Raw genomic sequence first — 26,265 nt, forward strand, 5'->3', positions numbered from 1 at the left:
TCATAATTTCATTACTTCATTTCATTGTACCAAAGGGTCGATTAAATATCGAGCACATTGTTCATCACATGGTCTTATTCGATTACACTTAATCGTTACGTGATCACATGTATTTTCACTTAGCCAATTTCCTGATGATCACTTCGAAATAATAATCGTTACACGGTGGATCAGCACATAGCACCACCCTTATAATCAATTATATTCGGTGGAATCAGCACATAGCAACCACCTTTATAGTCAATGGTACCCGGTGGAATCAGCACATAGCAACCACCTTTATAATCAATGATACTCAGTACACGTAGTAGCCTGCACATAGTACTACACACGTGACCATTACTATCACTTTCACATAATGGCCTGCACACAGTCTGTGCCACACATGTGATCATTACTGTCACTTCATTCGTATCTTTTCTATTCCGGAGGTTCAACCGGGAAATTTTTCACTTTTTCTCACTTTTCTTTTTCACTGATTAAAGTCAATTTCTCGTCTTTCTTGATTTATAATCACACATTAAACTTATAAACACTCACATTATTCAATCTAGTCCAAAAATCACACTTTGGAAAAATTACATTTTTGCCCCTAGAGTTTCACAAAATTACAATTTTGCCCCTAGGCTCGTAAAATAATTTTTATTCAATTTCCTTGCATTTTAGGCCTAGTTGAACCATTTTCATAACTATAGTAGTCCACAATACTCACTTATTCACACACTTGTGACATATTTTATAACTTTTACAAATTAATCCTTTTAGGCATTTTCATCGAAAATCACTTAGTAAAAGACGTTCATCACACCCAAACATTCATATTCTTCCATAAAACATCAAAATACATGCATATCATTCATGGGTAAATTTTTAAACACAAACCCTATTTCAAAATACTGGTAGAAATAGCTAGATCTTGTTACGAGGATTTCAAAAACGTAAAAATCATTAAAAACAGGGCTAGAACGGACTTACAATCGAGCTTGGAAGCTTGAAAAACCGAAGTCATGGTTTCTTCCTGAATAATTCGGCCATAGCTTGAAGATGGACAAAAATTGGCTTTTAATTTTGTTTTTAATTCATTTTAATAACTAAATGACCAAAATGCCCTTAATGAAAAACTTTGGAAACATTCCTAACCATGTCCATTTTTGTCCACCAACTTAACCAATCGTCTAATTACCATATAAGGACCTCCAATTTAAAATTTCATAACAATTGGACACTTCTAACATGTAGAACTCAGAATTTTCATTTTTTACAATTTAGTCCCTTTTACTAAATTGAGTGCCCAAACGTCGAAATTTTCGAACGAATTTTTTACAAAATCATTTTGTGAAATTATAGACCATAAAAATATAATAAAAATAAAATTTTTCCTTGTTGAATTTGTGGTCCCGAAACCACTGTTCTGACTAGGCCCAAAATTAGGCTGTTACACTTACATGGGGTCTCATTCCCTTAATGTCGTGACATTTGTATTCCTAATGTTTCAACGGGACTTTTTTAACACTAATTCTCTATCATCTCATACTTGAGTCAACATTAAATAATTTCATGAAATAAGTACATAATTGCTGGAAAATAATAACATTAATAATAATTATTGAAATATTGCATTTATTTTCCGTAAACTTACCTCGGTACAAAATACGATCAAATCTAGCAACTTAGTCCTCAACCTTTTTCTTTCCCCGGTCTAACTCCGAATATTGTTATTCTTGATCTATAATAGCAAATTTAGCTTATTTAATACTCGCATCCATCAAAACAGTCCTTGACTTGAACTTTGGCAAAATTATAATTTTGCCCCTAAACTTTTTCATATTTACACTTTTTCCCCAAAGCTCGGAAATTAAAATTCATCCCTTATTCTTATGTTTTATGACATGCTGAACATCTTTCCCTTCTATGGCAACATCAAATTCCCACTCTAACACTTACTTATGAACATTAGGTTATTTTATCGATTATGTCGTTTTACTCGTTTTCACTTAAAATCGCCTAGTAAAAGTTGTTTAACATAATTTCAAGCTTCATATTCTACCATAAAACATCAAAATAAACACATTTCACATGGATATTTTTCCAAATATGAACCCTAACATGAATTAATGGTAGAATAAGCTAAATCGAGCTACGAGGACTCCAAAAACGTAAAAAAAAAAATAAAAACGGGGCTTGGATGCACTTACTATGAGCTTGATAAAGTGAAGAAATCCTAGCTATGGAGTCCTTGAAGTTTCGGGAGCACATTTTGCTATCTTTTTTCCTTTTAATTCTTTTTATTGCCAAATGACTAAAATGTCCTTCATTAAAACTTTAGTTATTTTTATCTAAGCATGCCCATTTTTGTCCATGAAAATCTAATGGTCTAATTACCATTTAAGGACCTCTACTTCAACTATGCACTTCTATTAAATCCTTTATCATCTAAAGTTCATATTTACCCACTTTTGCAATTAAACCCTAATATGCAATTCAGATATGAAATCGCTGAAATTTCTTATCAGTATTCTAACACATGCATCCAATCAATCGATAAATCATAAAAATTAATCATAATAAACATTTCTATCTCGAATTCGTGGTTTCGCAATCATTGTTCCATTTAGGCCCTATTTCGGGATGTTACATTTAAAATATTGCAAGTTTTTTAAATTTCTAAGAAAAAAGGTAAAAACTTCGAATGTACAAAAACATATTTCTTCAATTTTAGAACTTCATTTGCAAAATTATTTTAATGAAAATCTTTAATTTTTATATACTCCCTACAAATGATTGTATAAAAATCAATTAACCCTTCACCTCATGTTCCAATATCATTAATCTCAATCATCAATTCAATATCAAATGCACTAACATATATTTAATTATGCACATTTTCAACATTTTAAATCATAAAAATATACATTATTTAAACTCAAAATAAAATACAACATAGTCAACCAATAACCCATTTTAAATTTAAAAGCATAGAGGTTGCAATCCTCCTTTATATGTATAAACCATCCAAATTTCTTTGCATTTTTCATAAATTTTCCAAGACAATCACTTTATTTTTTTTATACCCAAAATGTTTTGGGTCCTTTACAATCTCTATCATTTACTTAAGCTAAGTTAGAAACCTTTTCCCCTTGATTTTTAAGACTAAACTAGAATATCTAATCTCCTTAAGGCGCAAAAACCTTAAATTCACTCTTTAATACAAAGAGAATGTTTGAACAAACAAATGATGAGCCTCTAATAAGTGAGTGTTTGCAAAATTAATCTCTCAAAAATAAAATAAACTTTTGTACAATGATTTTCAATAAAGCTCGATAAACTATGCATAAGAAAAGATGAAAGAAGTGAAGACCTAAAAGATTTTCTTGTTAATATGCTTGGTTGCGTGTTTAGATATTTCTTGATTGCTTCTAGATGTGTTTCCAAGCTCTATTTAATTCGAGGAAATGAATTCTAACCGTTTATAATAATTGGGAACAATAACGAACACTAAAAACGTGAGTTTAGATAACATTGCAACTCAAAGGAATGATCCTTTTGAAAAGAGGATCTATCCCCTAAACTAGCTATTAGAAATAGAAAACGATTGATCTTTTTGAGAAGGGTTCAATCCTTTGTCACTTAAATACTTAAAAACACTTTAAAATTATGTTTGGATTGACTAAAAACACTCGAAACATATCAAATCATATTATTAAAGTGTTTTTGAGTATTTTAAAATGTTAAGAATGTTTAATGAAAATTTCAATAATACTTCTACAAAATGATTTAGGGATAAACATATAAAATTTATTTTAAATTTTATTATATTAAAAGAACAAAAAGTAAAGAATTTGACTATCCATATATGAATAGTATACTTTTTTGGTGAGGACGTTTGATTTTTATTTATATAAGATTATATTTACACATCAAAATAAAAAAAATTAGAAAAGAGAAAATAGGAAAGTGAATATTAAATTAAATGTAATTTATAATTAAACAGATTATGGAAATTAATATTTTATCACCTTTAATATAATTTTGAAGTAATAATCGACTAGGATTTATTATTTTAAAATTAAAAATACATTAAATAAATGAATTGCATTTATTAATTATGTAAAATGTAAGAAAAAAAAGGATTGCTACTATTTTTTATGAAGACTTGGATTTTAAATATATAAGATTACATGTCTATTTTTTAAAAAGTTTAAATATATGAGGTAAATAGTAATTTGGATAAGTGGAGACAATTAAATATTAGAACTATTCTATACTCACTTTTCATAAAAATAAAATAAAAAGTAATGTCGTCCTATCTTTTATTCGAAACAATCTATTGGTAATATAATTACTTATTTGAATTTTACTATCCTTAAATAAAAGAGGTGGGTTTAATGTTGGACTTCATGCACTCATTCCTTTATTTATATTTGCAAATTCTTAGGACATCTTTTTTCAAATCCATATCTTAAAATAAATATGTAGGGTAAAACTAGTTGCTGATTTAAAGAAATATACTGTTTTTATAAAATAATTGAGGATTTAGACAGTTTTTTTTTTAAAATTACTGATAAATGTTGTTTTTACTAACTGACAGTGAGAATGCGCTTTGTAAGAGGCGTTTTTAGGAGAGAGAAATGAAAATACGTTCTATAGTGCGTATTTTTAGGCCAACGATAAATTTTCCCCTAGCGGTCACAATTCCAATGACTACAATACCTCAACAACCATATTTTTCCCTATATAAACCTCTTCAAACTTCATTCTTTTCAATTCAAACTCAATTCTCAATTCTCTCGATAATTTCGTTTTAAATCTTTCTCTAAATCCTATTCTCTTCGATTCTATTTTATTCCTTATAATTTGTAAAATGACAAATCATATTATTCGTTTAGATGACAAACACATCTCTGGCGTTTAATTACAAATGGTAAGAAAATATTATTAAATTAGTTAATTATTATGCTGTTAACAGTATTAATTTTTTATGTTTATATACTTAGGCTGAAGATCGGATTATGGAGACGTACACACACAATTTAAGTAAAAGTGCATCGGTTGCCATTTATGGAAACTTGCGAGATGCGAGATTCTTATACGTGGCTCGCATGCTCGGGGGGACTAAATTGGATCCCCACTTATCAGTATTTTAGTGGAAAGATGGAGACCAGAAACACATATATTCCATCTTCCCTGCGATGAGTGTACAATTACACTCGAGGATGTTTACAAGTCTGTCTATGCAGTGCATTAGTGCAACATGCAACTAATAGAATGTCGAACAGTTAGGGTAGCTAATCGAGATGGATGTTGGAGGCAACTTCAAACTATCGAGGCTTCCGCGAGTGATGTTGAAAAGAATAATTCACGCTCATTCATCTTGAGTTGATCGGGGTATGCTTAAGCTAGATAATCTCGAAATCTAGTACATTTAAGTGGCTATTCTACTAGTCGACTTGAAAAGCGGATACTTAGTTGGTATCACAGTGCTGATGACATTGTACCGAGAATGTGTTGAGCAACGAAACTAGAAAAGTTAAAATCAGTAATTGCATGCTCCTTCAATCGTGGCATGTATGACTACCGTTTTTACGCCCCGAGTGGACCCTTATGAATTCTCACTCGTATATGTAAATTTATTGATAATATCATTATCGTTATAATTTTCATTATGTAATTTGAATAAAAATATTGAATAGGTGGAATCGACACAGTATACAGCTCAATACGAGAGATTAGTTTATGAATTCAAAGTTATATATTTATTCTAAATTGAAATTAAATATTTATTCAACATGATGTGCCGTATCACAATAATTCCACATTTCATTGCATCGGGTTATATGACACCATACAATTATCCGTTGATAGTATCATAAACACTGCAACATCGTTGTTCTACAAGTGGATCATCCTTACAACGCTATTCATACAGGATGTAAGATGCGGCTAGACCCAAACGCAGTTAGCACGGAGGAATGAATAAATTGGAGATCAATATCGAGGTGCACGGAAGATAAGACAAAGACGATGAGGTGGCACCCAAGTTGTTCAACAGAACCTATGCATACCACACATTGTTGGAAAAGTCCAATTGAAACAGTTTCTAACAGCAAAAAATAAATTGAAATACCAGTTTTGATATATGAAACCTTAACTAAATTCGTACCTATGTTTTTAGCTTAGCGGATGTTTGTTGCTCTCGACTTTCAACCAAACAATCTTCTCCGCTATTCTCATACCATGAATTGCTTCGAGTGTGGGCTTGAACCAATTGAATCGAAACACAAAACTAAAAAACGTTCTCTCTTTTTGGGGTGAAAATGAAAATTCTCTATTCTTAATAAAAACCAGTGGAATTGTCATTCTGGAAAAATATATGTAATGGTTAAGAATAATTCTCTCTATTTTTCAGTAGAATAAAAATCTTTCAAATGTTTTGTTAATAGCTCTACTGGTACCATCTATTTATAGGAATAGAAGGTAGAACCCTTGTTGAGTTGTAGTGGTTTATTTCAAATAGAAAAACAACATCATACTTAGAATAGGACTAGAGTGGATGACACACCCTAGTATTTCTACTAGAGTTGCTACCCCCTTCATGTCCATGAAGGGATTTTGGGCCTTTCTCACATCGAGTCCAATTACAAGTACTTCCTAGGCCTTTTTGACCTAGTACTTTGTAATGTGATCAAACTCGATTCAGTTTTTCTATTTCTTGAAATAAACTTTAATATTTATATATAAAATATTTTTTTCATCCCTATTTTATCCCTATCAAAATTTTGATGATTTTATCCATGGTAAAATTTCGAGAAAATACGTTCAAGATTTCATAACTCAACATGTTCACTATGACCGGATGATTTATTTTCATTTTCGGGCTCCAAAACAGTTCAAAAACATAAACTCATTCATTTTCATTTTCAGTTTTGAAAGCCTACACTCATTTCCAAATAATTCTATTTCTCCATTTCGGAGAAGACCATAACCATTCTTGAATGTTCCCCATTTCTCTTTTCCTATTCATTCAATTCATTTCTATTCAAACGTGTAATTTATTTCTAGTTTTAACGAGCTAGCGGATGGACTGATTGGATATATGTAGTTGAGGCTCAAATAATTTATAATTAAGTTTTGACCTTTCGTCTATTAATTATAAACTCATTTAGTCACGAAGTCATTCCACTATAGTATCGTGACTGAGCTCTCCCCAACGACATAGCATTATGAAAGTAACTAGTGAAAAACATTAGACAAAAAATTAGACAACTAGTATTACGATCCGACCACGTAATACTGCTTAGTATTAGTTAAACATTAGACAACTAGTGAGCAACATTTGCTTCTATTTTACTTTGCATGCAAAAACCATGTGAGGACAATATACAAAGTATTAATGTAATTCATGAATAAATTTATTAACCAATTTGTTCGAAAAATTACAAGTGTACTTAGATGAAAATGCTACACTTAGGGCACTAGATCCAACAAAACTATAACAATGTATATCTCAAATAAAGAAAAATAAATCTATAAACTTCTAATTTTCAACCGCAAGAAAAAAAAATTCAACAAAATGAAAACACGTCCTAGTGAAAATGTGCCTTGTAGGACGTGTTTTTCTTTCTCTCTCCAAAAACAATATATGTCGGTAAATTTCATAAATTTCCACCTAAATCTTTAATTATTTTATAAAAAATAACATATCCGTGTACCAGTTACTCATCTATACTATATATTATACATTTAATTGAATTGATGTCATAATTCCATCAAATACCAATTCAGTTAATAATGAAAATGTCCTTTCTTTACAAAGTAAATTGTATTTTTTTGAGAATATTTTTTTGAAACATTTTCCTAATATTTATAATCTTTCAATAGTTACAAATGAAAAGTTACAAGTAATCCAAAAGTTGTATCACTTAATTATTAACTAAGTTTTGTTACTATCCATAGTCATGAGTTATGTCTCTTGTTACTAAAAGTTATGTTACTTGATTATTAACAAATAGTTATGATTATTCAAGTAATATGTAATGAATAATTGTGTTAATTGTTAATAGATGTGACTATCCTAATAGGTACCCATTGAATAGTTATGTCTATGAAAAGAGATAAGAACTCTTATAAATAAATAAGAGTGTCATTTCATTTGTATGGTACGCCAAAAATACATCAAAAGTTTCTTACTATTCTTCTAAAATTTCTAATATTCCTAGATTGTTCTATAAAAAAATATTGCAGAAATTCTTTATAGAAGTTGATATTTTTGCTATGTTATGCTCAATACTTAGTGGATTGTTTTTGTCAATACAGAACGTCAACAATCATTGAGCTTCATAGTATTGTTAATGTTCATTCTTTCGCACACATTGAACCTTGAGTTCATTTTTATCACACATTGAAGCTTGAGTTCATTTTTATCCTTACACACCAACATTTTTGTCATTTTATATCTTTTAGATAGAAAAATAACAAAATTTACACACAATAAGATTTACCCCTATAATTTTATTTTAAAAAAAGAAATAATTCTATTAGCAATTTTGAAAGTTACTTCACAAATAAATGATTATAAATAAATGAGAAGGGCAGTGGCGGCGGAACCACTAGGAGACCCAGGGGCCATGACCCCCTCTAAAATAGTAAACTTTCAATTTATGCCCTTTATAATTTATAAAATTTTAAATTAGTAATGGTAAAATTATATATTACCCCTCAAAATGATAAAAATTTGATTCAACTCTTTAAAATTTATAAAGATACAGGCTATTAAAATGATAAAATTATATTTCATTATCGTGAAAATATATAATTTAATTCCTACCAAACAAAATTTTGAAAAAAGGGGAGCAATGTTTCATACAATACAAAGGCCATTAGGATTACAAACCCGTCTCAAAGAGGGGAAACCAGACCAAGATTTTAACCCCTTAGTGTTAAACAATGTTCCAAATTTTTAATCATCGAATTTTTAATTTAATTAGTTTAATTATCTATTTAATAATAATTAAATAAATAATTTAATTTTTTTTTAAAATATTAAAATTTTTATAAATCGATTCAATCCATAATTTTTTATCTAGATTTTTCATTTTTCGTTGATTTTAAATAATTTCCTCAAAGATTAATTCAATCCTTTCAACCGAACCATTATGCTGATAGATTCTCGGTTAAATCCGTTGGACCGACCGGTCCGGTCCCGTTAGACAACAGTGCCATACTGCCATTAATAGCAAGTTGAATCAAATCAAACGACAGCGCATCTGTTTCCAACCTCAAAACGACAGGGTTTAATTAGTAGTAGTATTTGCTTTCACAGTACTCTTTCCTAAATTTAATGGATCAGGGCTGCTCATTGCTCAAAGCCAAAAAAAAAAAAATGGAAGAGTCTCAAGAGATTCTGCTAAAATCTTTAAGCAGTTTCGGCATTTCGATCCCGGAGAATGTTTCGTCGTTTAGCGAATTAACTCCGACGACGTTGATTTCCCTCTGCTGCCAATCACTTAACATCCTCGGAAACAACGATGACGACGATGAAAACCACTTCTCCTTCCCCATTTCAGTTGAAGATTCTGTCTCCATCGCGGACAAGTTCAAGATCTGTTCCGACGTCTCACTGGCTTTTAAGAATCTGGGTTATCTTGGTGACATGAACTATTACAAGGTAGTCTTTTTTCCTTACCTTTTTTAATCATTATAGGAAATATGGAGCTGAATTTTGAATGGGGTTGGTTTAATTATATTGATTTTAAGGTAATTTTATAATATTTTGGAGTTTATATTGATAAGAAGTTAATTTTATGGATGAAATGATTTGTTAAGCTGAATTATGCCCTGAAAAGAAAGGATATTTTCTGTGGAAAATTCTGTTTGGTTCTTTTTTCTTATTGAAGGAAAATTTAGGGACAGATGAATCTGGATATTGGTTAAATCCAGATTTGTAGCTCTATTTCATGCACTATAAAATAAACAAAATTTTGAAAAAGCTGTCATGAATAAAACTTTGATTCTGGTTATAGTTATTCTTATTGTTATGAAATTATGCTTAGAACCGATTATATGTATTGCTTACGGCAGTTCTTGTATCCATCAGAAGAGGACTTACATAAGTTGGTAAGGTTTTTGGTGGAGAAGCTTTCTACTTCATCTGAAGCTGTAAAATTTTCTGGGGAAAAGGATGTTGGACTGAGACAGGAATTCAAGGAGGATAACTTCGGGAAAGTTTCTGAATCTGTTACACAGAATTCAGATAATGAAGAGGTTGATCAGAATCTTCAAAAGGTTGAAGCTATCTTGAAAGATCTTAGAGTAGATGAACTATTGGAATCATCCGAGTTCAAGGCTGGGGATGCAGCTGTTGTCCATGACCCTCTTAGGGTGCATGATATACTGCAGGATGAGCTATTTAGCGAGTCTACTGCCGAAGTTGTGGATTCAAGTGGTGCATCCAGACATGAGGAAACTGCACATCAGAAAGATGAACATGTTTCAACCTGTCCCAAGGAGACAAACTCCAAGGTGCATTATTTGACTAGATTAAATTTTAAGTAAATATTAGCCTACAATTAGGACCTGCATTTTTCTAATTTGTAACTAGTATATTATACTATTATAGTGTCTTAGGAAAAATTAAATGGCTTAAATTTAGATACGGGACTGATGACTAGATATGTAAAGGAGGCATATATGCGCAAGCTATTCAGCTTCAGCCCGAAAAATGTTGATTTCAGTTGTCATTGTCAAGTCAAGCTGAAGCTTTAGAAGCTTAATTTGAGTTGATTAGCTCGTGTGCCTAATTAAGGTTATTTTAATACGTAGTTTAAATTTAAGCATGAGAACCAAGCTCATTGCTTTTCCTGGTAAATGAGCTTAATTGAGCAAACTCAAGTAGTTCGCTTTTAATCTCAAAGCAAGCTCGAGCTTTAGAAGTAAAACTCTATTTAACTCCAAATGAGCTTCAAGCCTCGAATTTGGGTTCAAGCTCAAGCTTCTTAACAGGATTCAGAACAATAAGTTGTTCATTTTGTGTATGAAGTGTATCTGATCTCCATTCTTTTACCAGATACAATATGAAGAGGAAGACTTGCTATGTCAAGAAAAAGCACTAAAGGAGGAATTAAGAGCAAACACTTTGCAAATGCAGCATCTTGAGGAAGAGTTTGAATTGTGGAAGGCGGCAGCAGATATGGCATTTGATGAAAATCATCCTATGGAGTTTTTCCCGGAGCAACTTAACAAACGGATTGATGCCAAAAAGCATAATATTCTCGAATTGGAGTTGTTGTGGTATAAAACATTGTTCACAAGTTGTTACTAAGAAAAGATTCTCGATATTCAATTGGAAGATGAGAGCATCAGTGTTGACTTTAACTTGGCATCTTTTTTTTCTCCCTCTGCAGGGATGCTGTCCGAAAACCTATTGAAGAGAAAAAAAGAAGTCTTGAGGAACATCTATATGCAAACATTCCGGAGGCTCAAGAGAAACTCCAAAAGTTAAGAGAAATCGAGCTAGAAACACAATTGACCTCATCTGAAATTAGAAAAAGGTAGGCTATTGGAACCAAAGCTTAGCTTCAAGATTAAACGGTATAATCTGAGGTCATTTCCCGCAGTAGAGTCTACCTATGTTCCTCAGATCCAGTTATGAGTGTCAGACGCATACATATGACAGTATGACACTAATACTCTAGTCTGAGTAACATATATTTTGCAGCAAAAACTTTACAAGAGAATGGTCTAGCTTCTACCCGAATATTTATACACCCGGCCTTGACTTAATTCTTTGTATCTTGGCAATTTTATAGGGAGGAGGAACACTTGAAACTTGCCGCAGACCTCAAGAAGCAGCCCGAGGTGGCATCTCGGAGATCCTATATTGAGCGGATAAAAGAGATTACAAAAAACAGTGGCAAACTCGATTCTGACATAGAACGAATCTTAAGAGATACTAGGACACTCCAATTAGAAAGCAATTCCATTCAGGAGAGCCTTCATCGCACCTATGCTGTCATAGATGAAATTGTCTTCAGGTATGAGCCGACTGCTACTGCAACTCTCATAATACACTCCTTTTCCAGCATTGTAGCCTTAATTTAGGCAACATGTTAAATCAAAGTGAAATTAGATAATGCTTTTTTCCTTAGAAAGAACTGTGTCTATATGCAGAGAAGCAAAGAAAGACACAGACCGGGGACAAGCTTATAGACTGCTCACAAGCATCCATGATAGCTTTGAGCAAATCTCTGAGAAAATTCTCACGACTGACAGAATTCGAAGAGAAATAGCTGATCTTGAAAAGAAACTAGCAGGCGTGTCTTCCCGAAGCTTAAATGAAGACAAGCTACAAGCTGACCTTGACGCCATTATGAAGGAAAATGAGTATCTGGAGCAGCAAATCCAATACGATTGAACGTATCACAGGAATCCGATGTTTTGACTTGGGTGTTTGTTCATTACTTAGGTATGTGAACTTTGAAGTTAGACAGGAAAAGCCTGTATTTTTATAATGTTTGGAAAGCAATAATTACAAACCATGTTTGGTTTCTACCAAATTTCAGATATATTTATCGAACAATTTAAATCATGTTTGGTCATAACTATCAATGACAGTTAAGAAGGTGGAGCGTGTGGGGATAGATGGCTGAACCGATGGTCTCGTCGAAAGTTACTCTTTTCTTTTTTCTTTTATGAAGGGTTAAGAACAATATTTCATTGCAAGTGCAATTCAATAATTATTGCATCAAGATTCCCATTGATATCTAAATTACTGGTATATTTAACCAAATTAACGAGATTACACTGGAGATAAGCGTTCATTTGCACCATCATTCGAAGTTTGATAAAAAACTAGCAAAAACACTTGAATTACACATTTTATAGGAATAAAAATATAAGCTTACTATTATAACTACTATTTTCTAAGGAAATTAATCACAATCTCGAAAATTTAGAAATGCGCAGAGAAGGGTGGGGCGAGTCAGTTTTCTACCAAAAATCTGACGGCCAACGAATTAGCCCAACTTGGAATATTTATTGAATATACCAATTTTATAACACTACTTTTTCATATAATTCTAGTTAGGGTTTTCTTTCAACTTAAATAAGGTCGTCTTATAACATGCATTGAATTTACAGTTGAAAGTGTTGATATAAATATAAAACAAACTGGGTGGTTTATGAATATTTTCTTTCTAGAGTAGAATGAGTTGGGACAAAACAGACTAGACGTTTTATCTACATCACTAATGAACTCTTCCCAAATCTGCTGAATTTCGCATCAACCCACTAATAAATATTCCTTGGATTTCCCCCTTTTTCTCAAATTTAATAATCGTGTTAAAATAAAAAACCAAGTAAATGATCATAATAAAGCCTAATCAAACAGTTTTAACTTTAAACTCAAATTCATGGTCGAGATTCAAAGTGAAAACTTAATGGATCTCGAACTCAAAGCTTCTTACACCTCAAGCCGAGTCGGCTGTATTACACCACATGCATACAACAACACGATCAAGATTGGGGGGGGGCATACTAGGTAGCTTTTGAAAGAAATTAAACAGAAATAGAACCTTCTCATATACCAATTACAGCTTTGTATCATGATGTTACCTCCCTATTCAATTCAAAATTTAATATACAGGCGACATTATCAAAAAAAAAGAAGGAAAAATTGGCAAAATCCCACCTAATCTAGTTGACCTCTTCAATTCCTATAGAGTTTCTTATGAGAATAATAAGCGTTCCAAAGAACAACAACACTATCAGAAATGGAGGGGGGAAAAGGGCAAAACAAGTCAGCAACAAACATATTTTCCCCTCCAGACATTAATATGTCTGAGACGCCTTTAATATATACATTCAAAGAGTAAGCCAGAGTTTCGGTGTTTTACCTTCCAAAAAAGTTCCTCAAATGGATTTTTAGAGATTGCTGTCCTCTTAAGATTTTTAAGAGTTCAGTAATTAGTTTTCCAATTTTCCTGTGCGAGTTGAGGCTGCTGATAAGTGCCAGGTGGTGGACCTACAGATCCGACAGCTGCAGCTGTGGATTGAGACTGTTGTAATAAGGTGTTAACATTGGAAGGAGCAGCCATTGTTTGTGGCGGTGACTGATAAAGTCCGGCAAAGGCACCATGACCAGCCTGTGCAGGAGAGAAAGGAAGCTGTGGACCATGAAGGGAAAGGTTGTATAAAGAATTAACCTGCAAGTTGGATAAATCTTGCCCTGGTGCAGGCATCCAGAGAGCTGAACTTTCATTCTGCCAAAAAGATAAAATCCAGAGCATTGTCTTAAAATTAACTTATACCTGCTATTAAAAGTACTACAATATAATAATATACTATATGTATAAGCATATAAGCTAAAAGAAAAACCCCTCAAACTACAACACATACAATCCATCATGGTAAAACACATTAGATAGGGAAAGGGACAGCAAAACTAACCAGTGGTCCAGTTGTGTATATTTGATTTTCCTTCAACTGCAATGCTGCAATATCCTCCTTGCTGCTAGAGCTCCCAGAAGTCACCGATGGAAGAGGTAAATTGAAACCAATAGGCGGAGAAGTCAATGGACCATAACCAGATGGAATTGCAAGGTGAGCAGGGTTTCCTGCATTAGTTCCAGGCTTGAACTGTGGGAGAGGGAATTTGACCCCAGGTGGAGTTACTCCGGGTGGCATGTATACATTGCCAGTTGAAGGTTGCTGAGGCAGCCCAGTGGGGTTTAAAAATTGATGCATTGGATGCATATAAAAGGGTGAAAGATAGTGAGGATATGGAAAGTAATTAGGTGGAAATGGCTGCCGGAAAAGATGGACTGCTTGTGGGGCTGCAGCAACAGAGCTCTGAATAGGTGGAGTTGAACTGCCAGATGGAGCTGGAGGATTACCACTCTACAGATTCGACAACTAAAGTGTAAGGAGCATGTAATTATAACATAATATAAACATACTGTCATTTGATATCACTATGACAAAGAAAAAAAGATAGTTTTAAGTTTCTGAAGTTCATGGGAGCGTATGATAGCTGATACTTTTTCTCATCATATTCCACACTACAAGTGCCAATTAAATCTTGTTTTAGAAGCATACTATAGCAATCTGAGGAGATGCAAGGGAGTGCTACAACCAATCAAATAAAAAAATGACTATCATGAGTAAGTAGCAAATCTTACAATGAAGTTTGTAAGACGAGATACATCATGGGGTCGAGCCTCAGGTCCATCAAACTGTGGAACATTAGTCGTGGATGCTGGCAAGAAACCAAGTCTGTAGCATGGCACATTTGGAATGGTGCTCTGATTACTATCTGGATGTAGATGCATTTCATGATTGGACTGATCAACTTTCAAGTTGGTATCAGATGAAACATTGCCATCTGATTCAGTCACTTTCTCCAACTCACGAGGAGCTTCTTGTTGATCAGCATTGCCCCCTTCACCAGCCGGTAATATACCTTGACTTCTGCAGAAATCATAAAGGCTCAATAAGATCTAAAAGATAGAAACAAATTAGACAAACTACGAATACTGTTTAAAGACCCCAATACTCTAGCATCGTGTGTGTGTGTGTGTGTGTCAACAGCAAATTAGGTGCATTTATACTACAGATATTCATCCAACATGATTTTCCACGGTAATCCACCAGAAGCTGCAACAGAACTATTTTCTTCTTGATGTAAAAGTGTTGAATGGCAAAACATCAGGTCACTATTATCCGTCACTCCATGGCTTATGTAATTGCTTTAATCAACTAAAGAAGAAATTAGAACTCAGAAACTACCAATGCCTCAAAACTAATTTTTGAGATGAATAGAAGGATTTTTATAACATTCAGGCAGAGGGAAAATAAAACATCAAACCAGTATTGATGCAATCTAAGCACTAGAACCATTACATTGCCTAAAGCACAAGGCATAGAAAAGAACATGCCTATGGCCGAATATGTATTTGTCTTTCTACGTCTGTGTATGCACATAAAATAAGGTTAAGATATATATCTAAAATGATAAACTCTAAAGAGCGATCCAGTTTATCTTATAAAGCATGCAAAATTTTATGTTTCTTTTCTTGGTTAACAGGTTTAACCTTAGGTCTGGTTTTTTTTCCTTGTAAATAATAAATTAAAGAGAACTCCAATCGGGAGGGATTTTGCATCTAGCGCCTTACAAAAGAGTGTGCTCTTGATCAATTGTGCCTTGCTTGAAAAACAGCCTAAGGCACTTTTGTTGTCTGTCACTAAGGCACAGCAACTGGCCGCATGCCTTAATAACGCTGCATTGAACAAAATATAAGTTCTAATAAATGTAGAAACTAAAGCCCACCAACCTAGAAGATGGCTCTCCAACAGTTTCATCAACACCCTGAGAAGTTTCAACAGGCCTAGCAGTGTTAATCTCCAAATCAGTGAGATTATTATGTTTTGATACTTGTCCAAAACTAGCATCAAAGCTTCCAAAAGTTAAGCCATTTTTTAACGCTTCAGAAACTTGGAAGTGGGTAGGAAAAATAACATGTTGACCATTGTGAACATTTGAATCAGCAAGCAATTGAGGATTGGCTTTATCAGTGACAGCTGCAACCTCAGATGTGACTACTGTTTCAAAAACAAGAACCAAGTTTATCACCAATAGAAAGAGAGAAAGAGAACACCAAAAAGTGCACAAGGCAATTTTTATATCAATATCTAGGCAAAAGCAGCGAGCACAATAAAACAATAAATCAATGAATTAGCAACATTAACGCCTAGTAAGAACTTATTGCCGTTCATTAAAAAAAAGAAAAGCAATTCGAAGAAAGGCAGTTCAAAAAGCAACAATGATGGCAAGACCTAGAAACAACTTGCAATACAAGGAAAACTGCAAAGATTTGTGCAGAATTTTCAAACAGGATCTTTATGGCAGGGAAATGGAACAGCAAAGCCATAGAATCAAACACCATACCAACCCACTGCCAAAGAGAAAAGGAGTAATTATAGAGGCCTCCCATGAATGCAATATTGTACATTATAAGGAGATAAGAAAGACCTTTAAAACTGCAATATTGAACATTATAAGGAGATAAGAAAGACCTTTAAAACTAAATAAAGATAATATGAACTACCATAGACCACTATATTTTATGGTATCATGGAACAAACAGAAGAGGTGATACCTTGCTCTACAGGCATGGACTGCTTAACCTGTTCAGCAACCTCGGATTTGCTGGGCTCCTCCTCTCCATGCATTGAGATTGAAACCTCAGACACCATTTTCTCAGTCTTAGATATGTCCATATCCCAAGGAACTTGTTTGTTTCCTTGAATTCGATTTAATTCAGCAGCTTCTTGTTGGAGTCCAACTTCACTTTGTATTGTATCCACAGCAACAGAATCCCGTGACACTATTGGTGAGGTGGCAGAAGTTGATGAGGTACTCAAATTTGATGCAGACTTCTCTTGACCTTTGATCAGAGAGCCAAAGGACTGAGCAGGAATTGGGGCAGGAGGTTCTCTAACAGCTGTTTGAGCTGAAATAGTTTTTGGCTTGTTTACAGGTAAGCTGTCTTTAGTTTCACTAATAATACAGTCGATGGATGATTGAGGTCCACGTCCATGACTGGAGATCCCATTTGGTAAAATTGTACTACCATTGGATATAGCAGTTGATGTTCTGTAAAAGAACCAAAATAAGGTAAGATATAAATGTACTCTCTAGAATTAAAATTAACAAGTACATAGAAGTCTTGTTTAGATACAACAAAATTATGCCAATATGCATATTTACTTTTTCATTTGCAGTGCTGCATTATTTTTCACTTTCTGAGATGCTGGCGAAGGCATAGAACCTCTATCAGCGGTACGATTAACCCCATTCTCCCTTCTAGCAAATGCATTCTTTCCACCTCCAGCATCTTAAGAGAACAAGACTAGTTACATTAGCAACTTACAAATAAAAAATATGTCAGGTCCATACAGTGATGCATAAACATAAGGGGAGAAGGAATACCTTTGCCAGATAATGTATAATAGTTCCCTCGACTGCCACAGCCTCCTCGTCCTTGTGTACCAGCTGTCTGCATAAAAGAATAATTCAGTTATAATTCAGAATTCACCAAGCTAAGTAAAGCAATTTTCAACCCCAAAAAATGCAACCATCTAAATGGCATTCTAGCATGTAGTACTCTTGAAACATTACAACAGTTTGGCATTTTTTATTTCTTATTTTTCAGTAAGGAAACAAGTAAAAGACCTATGTCGTGTAAAACCAACAGAAATAATGGTAAAAGAAATTCTAACTGCAAGGTAAAAGCACAGAAGACCAAAATAAAGAAATGCCTTATTTTCACCCATTGAAAAGAAAAGAACACTTGCCTCCTTTTTCTTATCGCGTTTCCGTTTCACATCATGGAATGTATCTGCCAACAAAACAACAGGACGGAAATAAGATCAAAACTGTGAATTATAGAATATTGATATGTTAGTTTGAATAAGATTATCAAATTATTAAGATGGTACAATTATAAAATTAATTATTAAAACCTCTAATCAACTAAGGAAAAAAATTGAATAAAAAGGCAGATTCTGTAGCTGATAAATCAAAATAAAAGACGCATGTTTTTTTTTTTTGGTAATAAGACGCGATGTTAATAAATATATTGAATTTTTTTAATCTAACCCCATTTCCCAGAACCAAACAACATCCTTCCTCAATGAAACATACCCAAGATACCATTTTCCATTTGCAAAATCACAAAAAAAAGCCAATCCCACCTCTCAAAATCCCAACTCTCTTCACCGTTCCAACCGAAAAACACGAAATCAACAACTCGAAAAAAATGCGCAATTCATTTTCCATTAGCAAATATATAAGAAAGCATGAAAATGCGACCTCCCAAAAATCCCAACTTTCTTGAGCTTTTCAAAACAAAAATCCACACATAAACAATAGATCATGAACCCAGCAAACAAATAGGAACCGAGAAACCCTAAGAGGGGCATCGAAAAACACTAAGAGAAGAGATAAACAAGTCCAGAAAAAAAAATTTAAATATTAATGACTTTACCCATATAAAGAAGCTTTTGGGCAGTTTCATTGGGATCCATAGAGCACTCTTTGAGGATTACATAGATTTCTTCATCGCTGTGTTGTTTCCCTGTGATCTCCCTTATGCTTAGGATCGTTTTCTTTGCATTGTCAGGGATCGAAACCCTTGACCCTTCAGCGCCACCTCCACCGCCTCCGCCGCCACCTTTGCTGCTCATGGTAGCAAAGAAAGAAAAATAGAAAGAGAAGAAAAAAGGGAAGGAAGAAGCAAAGAAACAAGGAGAGAATTGAATGTCTTATGTATTTATATTTATTATTTATAATAACTAGGGCATTTATACAAGAAGAAAACTATTTTGTATTTTTCTTTGCCCTTTTCTTCTTTTTTACAATTGATAATGGTTGTCCTTTTATTGCAACAAGTTGGGTTTAAATATATTACCATCTTTTTAAACTAGTATGTATTTTTAATATTCTAGAGCTAGTCATAAGCCACATACTCAATTGGCATGTAATACCATTTCTAAAGAATATCCACTTGATGCAAATATTAAAAAGCATATATATTAAAATCACATTTCTTATTTAAGAATGGAGGATAGGTAACACAGTTCAAATTTGTATCAAATGAACAATTAAGTCAAAACAAAAACCAAATTTCTATTCCAAGTAAAAAGATAAAAAATATTCTAAAAATTATATTTGTTGCTTTATAAAAATATTAAAATTTTCACAATTAAATTGAAACTTTAAATATTAGTATATATATTATATAAATTAGAAATCATATCACACATGTATGTGTGGAAAAATTGCAAATTTAGAACACAAATATCTGTATAAAAATAACATACAATAAATAATGAAATGTATGGTTTGAAACTAAATAATAATAAAGTATGAAATATCTATATTATTAAAATAAAAAAAAATAAATTAAATTGTTCAAATCCCACCATATGTGCATTTTCATTAGATTTTTAAAAGTAAAAAAATTTAAAAGAACCTCGAATAATTTTACTTATTTTAATTGCAAAAGTCATTCCTGTAGCTTTCTAACAGAGCGAGTGACCCGATTGAAAGTCATATTGATACAAACAGGAACTTAAATAATAGTATAAATATATAAATAGAGGTAATAAAGTGTATATAATAAAAAATGTATAAAATATCAAAATAAAGCTTTATTTGAATTTTAAATTAAAAATTTTACTAATGCAATTGATGTGAGTTCAAATTCTATAATATGCATTTTTTTTATTTTTTAAAGTTAAAAGATTAAAATGCTCTCAAATAATATTACTTATTTGAATTAAAGAAAGACATTCTCGTAACTTCTTAACTGAGTTAATGATCCAATTGAAGATGACACCAACTCGATAAGAAATTTTATTAAGAATATTTTTAAACACTATAAATATAATACAAATACGCAAATTCTTCTTCTTTTTAAATACACATTCTTTTTCTTTCTTTCTTTTTTGTTTTTTTTAACAAAAATACACGCTTCTTTGGACAAAGGACTAAAAAATGGGGAAACGAGAACAAACCTGACAATTGTTATTTGCAATTAAGGTTTTTACTTATTATTTAATAAAAAATTTTCTTTTTTTACTAATAACTACTAAAATAATTTCCTTTTTGCAGTATTTTTTTTTTAAATTTTATCATTTTCACACACCCGGTGTGCCACTTCTATTTACTAGTAGTATGACTAAGGGCTCCTTTGGATTGAGGCAGTGAGACAGTGAGGCACGTTTGAAAGGAAAATATGGTGCCAAACTCACTGCATTTGTGTTTGGTTGAGGGTGTCAGTGCAGTGAGGTTGCTTTTCAACCACACTGATCAGCTGATTTTCAGCTGGAGCAAATAGCAGCAGTTAGAGGCTTACTGAGCAGTTGGCATTATAACAGACAAAAATAGCCTTACTTTTATTTATTATTTTACCATTTTATCCTTAAAAATTAAGTTAATTTCATTCCCAAAATGCAAAAAACCCTGCTCTTCAATTGACAGTAACAAAACTCTACCGTAACAGCAGAGCAGACTCTCAAAGAAGCTATATTTTTCTACTCATCCTATCAATCTTGTTCTCAACTTTGATCTGGTAAGTGAAAACCCTTCTTTTTCTACTCTATATATGTGTTTGAATTGTATGAAAGTAGTTTCTGTTTTTCCTTTAAACACAAATCCATATGTTCTTTCTCCATTATTTTTTACCTCTACTTGCCGTTGAAGAGATTGAACATAATTGATGATTTCATTCAGCATACCAGCTTTGTCTGTGATTTTGTTACATCCTGGTACTAAATCTTGCAGATACTTCATTCTTTCACTGATTTTCTCCCTTCTAACCTATATAAATCAACATAATTAAAACATTATTATCTAATGAAAGAAACCTGATAAAATAAAAAAACAAATCAGTAATAATACCATCCATATTCATGTCTCCAGCAATGCTGTATTCATGTCTCAAACCCTCAAAAACTAAAACTATCAAAAACAAAACAAAGCACAACTAAACAAACGAAACAACAAAAGCTTGTAGTAATATGAACAAGTTTAGCAGGTTTGCTATATGACTTCATGCCTAACACAAGTTACACATAACTATAAATATCACAGAACACAATTAGACCCACCTTAAGCAGCAAAAGCTTAAACTAACTACACGCTTTAGTTTTCTATTGTAGAAGAAGAAACCATCTGAAAATATAACTCCACAACAGTTACTGAACAATTATGGCCCAATGATTACTCAGTAAAGTATTAATATAATACACACTTACATTGATCATTTCTCCAGAAAGGGATCTGCATCAGAGTGAGGATTATAACTATAAATTTCGCACTCCGAGAGTTTCACAACCTGCATAACCGGGTATTTAAAATTGCCAGCTGCTGAGACTTGCATTTAGTCATTTCGAACTTACACTCACCTAATTTAGATTTAGTATGACACTTTATCTTCAAGTGTTAAATATTTTATCTTCTACTCATACTGCTTCTGGTGCTTCAAAACCTTTTCAGAGTTCTGCAATGCCTTTTTACACAAGGCATTGCAATTAGTATTATCACCGTTGCCTGGACCAATTGTCAAGAACCAACAGTTTGCAATTAGTATTATCGCAGTTGCCTAGACCACAAATTTCTATATTACAGCAATTGTTATATTATAAAAACAGTAGCCTAGATTCAAACAATTCAGATACTTCTTTAAATCATCCAATAGATAATCACATTGGACAGACATGTAAAACAACAGAACAGAAAATACAGTGGCAAAAGGGAAAAAAATACCCATAACTAATATTAGGTGGTAGAGATATCTTTTCAATAGTCATCTGCTGCTTCAACCTTTCTTGAGCTTCATATTCCTGATATATGGCATCAAATATTATATACAGCAAAGCAAGATTCAAGAAGTCACTTAATATGACAGACTGAGGTAACAAAGATATACTGAAACTTAGGATACCATATACATATGCAGAAAAAGAAATATAACTTGCCTTCACATCAAAAGCAAACTTCTTTTGCCCAAAGTTGACATGAACCCTGCACATTTTCAAATAAAAACTCATGAGAACAACTTGAAATCATTACCACTTTAACCATAACAACTTGCATAGTGATGAAACTGTGTAATAAATATCAAAGCAAGTAGTAAGGAAAAATCTAAGTAGATAAGATATGTCATAATTGCGTTTTAGGTGTGTTTAACAACCAAGGCACCAATCACCCAGCTTAAAATTTTACTTCACTAGCTTAGAGTTGTATAAACTGCCTTTTGAACTGTCACTACCATGAAATAAGCTTTAACAACCTCAAGCAATTTTTAGCTTACTTTACTGCTCAAAGTAATTTTACAAGGCCAGACAATATGTTGGAAAATGCCAGAAACAAGGGTGTCATAACTAACACACTGCACGCTCATTATAGAGAAACCCCAATGTAGCAATTAAATGCAACTAAAGAGTAAGGAATGTAAAGATTTAACACTTGATGAACATGCAAATTTTAGACTAAAATCATTAAGTTATATTCATAACCAGAAGACCTGAACCATTTAGTACTAAATCAATGTCAACAGCAGCTCAGTAAACCATCACAATTACATTATCGAAATCCAATTCTAAAATAAAGAGTGGAAGTAAAAACTACAAAGAACCTGAGGAAGATTGCCCTTCTAGTACCCTTTAATTCCATCATCCTTCCCAATCGATACAAGCGCCAGCAATTTACTCCCAAATAGTCACCAACATTTAAAATACAATCCAATAAAACTACTTTAATCAGCGGAATTTCTTAAAGAATAATATTACCAATTCCAGTAAAGATAGAACATGCAGAAATATAACCAAAGATACCTGAGAAATAGAAAAATGAACCCAAAAAAATTTGCTGCTAACAAGTTATGAGGAGGAATTAGTTTCCCAGAAGTCGAAAAAAAGTCATGTTTAATAGCCAATTTATGCAAAAAGTTTGCAAAGAAAATCCTGAGACACCAACTTGCCTGATAGAAATGCCAGAAAAACCCATACTCATAGTTAGCTACAGTGCATATAAAAGATACCGTTAGCCTTCTCGACTGTCGGACTTCTGCTAAACCTGTTCTCCAGTCCTGATGCTTCCATAAGATCCCATGACCCTCTTCATGCAAACAAGCACAATTCTCAATTGTTTCAACACCTCCAGTGAAATTTGTAAAATGAGTATCAAAGTACTTGATATATCCCAAACAATCGCAGCCCTACAAAACATATGATGCAAATAAGGGGTCATTTCAACTTACATTAATGAAATGGAAGATCTAAACGAAACTCAACATGAAAAACCAAAAACATAAAAGATCATAAAAACCAAGCGAACTGACCTACATAATCTCCAAGGAAGCCATAATCGGTTAGTTTCAATCTTTGAAGCCTAATGGATTTATTTTGCCTACGCCAATATTACAAAGAACGAAAGAGCTTTTCTGTCTTTTTTTCTCCCCTCGGTGGCTCTGTCGAGTCAAATTCCTGTGAATTACAGTTTATCTGTTTTATTATTATTCTTTTTCGGCATAATAACCTTTTTAGTCCTCCAACTTTAGAAGAAAATTTATTTGAGTATTTTAATTTATAGTTTTTGTCAAATCATTCTAAAATAGATAAAAAAAATTAACATTTGTTAATTTTATTTGACAGAAACATGAAGAAATTGTATTGTAGATAGATTTTTAAGCAATAAACGTGAACTAATGGTTCTTACAGATTTTTTCTTTAATTTTATTAGTTTGGCCTAGAGACTTAAGTCTGATATCCATATAAATATGTATTGTATCCAAGAGAATCAGAAATGGAGTAAATATGAGACTTGAAAATTATATTTTTGTTGCATTCATTTTCACTTTTTCCATTAAGTTGAAGCTTCAATTAAGGTGCCATTTTTTTTGGGTGTGGCTAGATAAAGATTAGCATTGGGAGACGTCTAAAATAACTTATAGACTATATATGTTCTCTATGCTTCTTGGTGAATGCTAGCACATTGACTGAATTATATCAATGACAATAGATGGTAAAGACACGAAATTTTGTGGACGGAGATAGTAGCTTAGCAACAAAAGCTGTTTGGGATGATGAGCTGACGTTCATATTTTGTGAACTTTGCGTGAATGAAGTCAATGCTGGTAATAGACCGATAACTCATCTAAACTCAAAAGGATGGGAAAATGTCATTTCTCTTTTTCAAGCAAAAACACAAAAAAATTATGGAAAACCTCAATTGAAAAATAAGTGGGATACATTAAAAAAGGAATGGAGGTTATGGAGGGAGTTGCTTAAAGAATCTACAGGTATTGGATGGTGTCCATCTAAAAAGACGGTCGATGCTACGGAAGAATGGTAGGCTACAAAAATACAGGTTAGTGTTAACTTTATCATTATTTTAATGCATAAAGTTTATTGAAATTAATAATTTACAATTATAAAAATCTTATTATAACATTTAAATTTAACATGTTATGTAGGAAAATCCTGATTTTAAAGGATTTAAGAAGAAAGGAATTGAACCACGATTGAATGAGTTAATGTGGCAAATGTTTGGTGGCATTGTAGCCACTGGAGAGAATGCATGGGCACCTTCGTCTGGTGTTCTTCCAAGTGGGGTTCCTATGGGAGATGATGCACCTAATGAGGGCTTTGGTGATTCAGATGAACATAGTAACGAGAATGAAGGTATTCCTCCTGATGAGGTACCATCAAACCCTTTTCATGAAATCCCTGATCGAAGAAAGCAAACACTTAGGGTTGTACACGGTAAAGGAAAAAAATCAAGTTCAAGTAGAAAATCATCAAGAAATACATTAACTACCCAGATTGAGAAATTGTGTGAGAGCATGTCTAGTCCAAGGAAGTCAGTGAATGAAATTATTTTTCCACACTCTCAATATACTATTTCAAATGCAATGGATGCTTTGCGTGCTTTGGGAGATGAAATTCCAAAAAAAGATGAACTCTACTATTTTGCCACAAAAATGTTCCAAATACTGGTGAAACGAGAAGTGTTTTTGAACTTAGATCCAGATGATAGGGTTTGGTGGCTTCGACGCGAGTATGCTGAACAAAATCCAATTGCATCATTTTCGTCCTTGGTAGCAACATCCTCATTTCCCTTCCAACCATACCATCAACCACCTCCACCATAAGCTCCTTACAATTATTATTGTAATATAACTATACTACTTTTTTAAATGTAAAACTAACGTATGATACTTTTTATGTTTGGTATTTTTATGATATGCTTTTAATTAAGTTTCTGCCAAAGATAGAATGTCACGAAATATTAATTTACTTTCATTTGATTATTTTTTCAGGTTATGGATGAATTTAACAATATGTATAATAGTTTTGATATAAATTATGATACTTCTGAATTAAGTGAAGAAGCTCAACGAAGAATAGCCACAATTGTTACCCAAGTTGAGCACAACAATTATCATAATGAGGAAGAATATGTGTTAAGCAGTGTATTGGTACACCATGAAACTTATTTCACTATGCAACCGCGTATGGATTCAAATTATACTGGTCAAATGTGGGTGGACGAAGTATTAAATGGGCACGATGATCGTTGCATGATTAGTTTTAGGATGCCAAAAAATATATTTCACAAATTGTTGCATGATTTGCAAACAAATTATGGCTTAAAGAATGGGAAAGTATCGGCGATGGAGAAGTTAGCATTATCATTGTACATTC

The 26,265-nt window shown here is 32.8% G+C and overlaps 4 protein-coding genes across 15 annotated transcripts; 2 read left to right on the forward strand and 2 right to left on the reverse strand.

Moving 5' to 3' along the window:
- Positions 1 to 9,314: 9,314 nt before the first annotated feature.
- On the forward strand, positions 9,315 to 12,583 carry LOC107919927 (coiled-coil domain-containing protein 22 homolog). The gene is made up of 6 exons (XM_016849370.2): positions 9,315 to 9,664; positions 10,078 to 10,518; positions 11,063 to 11,286; positions 11,400 to 11,546; positions 11,805 to 12,029; positions 12,166 to 12,583. The coding sequence occupies exons 1-6, from the start codon at positions 9,338 to 9,340 to the stop codon at positions 12,407 to 12,409; spliced, it is 1,608 nt and encodes a 535-aa protein (XP_016704859.2). The 5' UTR covers positions 9,315 to 9,337; the 3' UTR covers positions 12,410 to 12,583.
- Positions 12,584 to 13,551: 968 nt separating this feature from the next.
- LOC107919926 (GBF-interacting protein 1-like) lies at positions 13,552 to 19,420 on the reverse strand. 2 transcript variants are annotated; one of them, XM_016849369.2, is made up of 9 exons: positions 19,041 to 19,420; positions 18,349 to 18,392; positions 17,984 to 18,050; positions 17,762 to 17,888; positions 17,151 to 17,647; positions 16,326 to 16,590; positions 15,174 to 15,462; positions 14,443 to 14,892; positions 13,552 to 14,255 (listed from the first exon to the last, which is right to left on the reverse strand). In XM_016849369.2, exons 1-9 carry the CDS (start codon positions 19,237 to 19,239, stop codon positions 13,953 to 13,955), a joined length of 2,241 nt encoding a protein of 746 aa, XP_016704858.1. In that variant the 5' UTR covers positions 19,240 to 19,420; the 3' UTR covers positions 13,552 to 13,952. The 2 variants fall into 2 exon arrangements, with proteins under 2 accessions (XP_016704858.1, XP_016704857.1); XM_016849368.2 differs by having other exon boundaries at positions 16,326 to 16,593.
- A 1,508-nt stretch (positions 19,421 to 20,928) lies between these two features.
- Positions 20,929 to 24,055, reverse strand: LOC107920732 (ran-binding protein M homolog). Of its 11 annotated transcripts, none has more exons than XR_001690756.2 (8): positions 23,901 to 24,053; positions 23,601 to 23,777; positions 23,196 to 23,310; positions 22,537 to 22,582; positions 22,325 to 22,401; positions 21,964 to 22,108; positions 21,814 to 21,893; positions 20,929 to 21,376 (listed from the first exon to the last, which is right to left on the reverse strand). XR_001690756.2 is itself a non-coding variant. In XM_016850569.2 (7 exons), the coding sequence occupies exons 3-7, from the start codon at positions 23,370 to 23,372 to the stop codon at positions 21,346 to 21,348; spliced, it is 240 nt and encodes a 79-aa protein (XP_016706058.1). In that variant the 5' UTR covers positions 23,373 to 23,428; positions 23,541 to 23,777; positions 23,901 to 24,055; the 3' UTR covers positions 20,929 to 21,345. The 11 variants fall into 11 exon arrangements, 3 of the variants coding, with proteins under 3 accessions (XP_016706058.1, XP_016706056.1, XP_016706057.1); XR_001690759.2 differs by having other exon boundaries at positions 22,503 to 22,582; positions 23,395 to 23,777; XR_005922920.1 differs by having other exon boundaries at positions 22,503 to 22,582; positions 23,395 to 23,777; positions 23,905 to 24,035.
- Positions 24,056 to 24,129: 74 nt separating this feature from the next.
- LOC121225089 (uncharacterized) lies at positions 24,130 to 25,785 on the forward strand. The gene is made up of 2 exons (XM_041108981.1): positions 24,130 to 24,928; positions 25,035 to 25,785. Exon 2 carries the CDS (start codon positions 25,095 to 25,097, stop codon positions 25,710 to 25,712), a length of 618 nt encoding a protein of 205 aa, XP_040964915.1. The 5' UTR covers positions 24,130 to 24,928; positions 25,035 to 25,094; the 3' UTR covers positions 25,713 to 25,785.
- Positions 25,786 to 26,265: the final 480 nt, after the last annotated feature.

Source organism: Gossypium hirsutum, chromosome D13, assembly GCF_007990345.1.
Source record: "Gossypium hirsutum isolate 1008001.06 chromosome D13, Gossypium_hirsutum_v2.1, whole genome shotgun sequence".
NCBI lineage: Eukaryota > Viridiplantae > Streptophyta > Magnoliopsida > Malvales > Malvaceae > Gossypium > Gossypium hirsutum.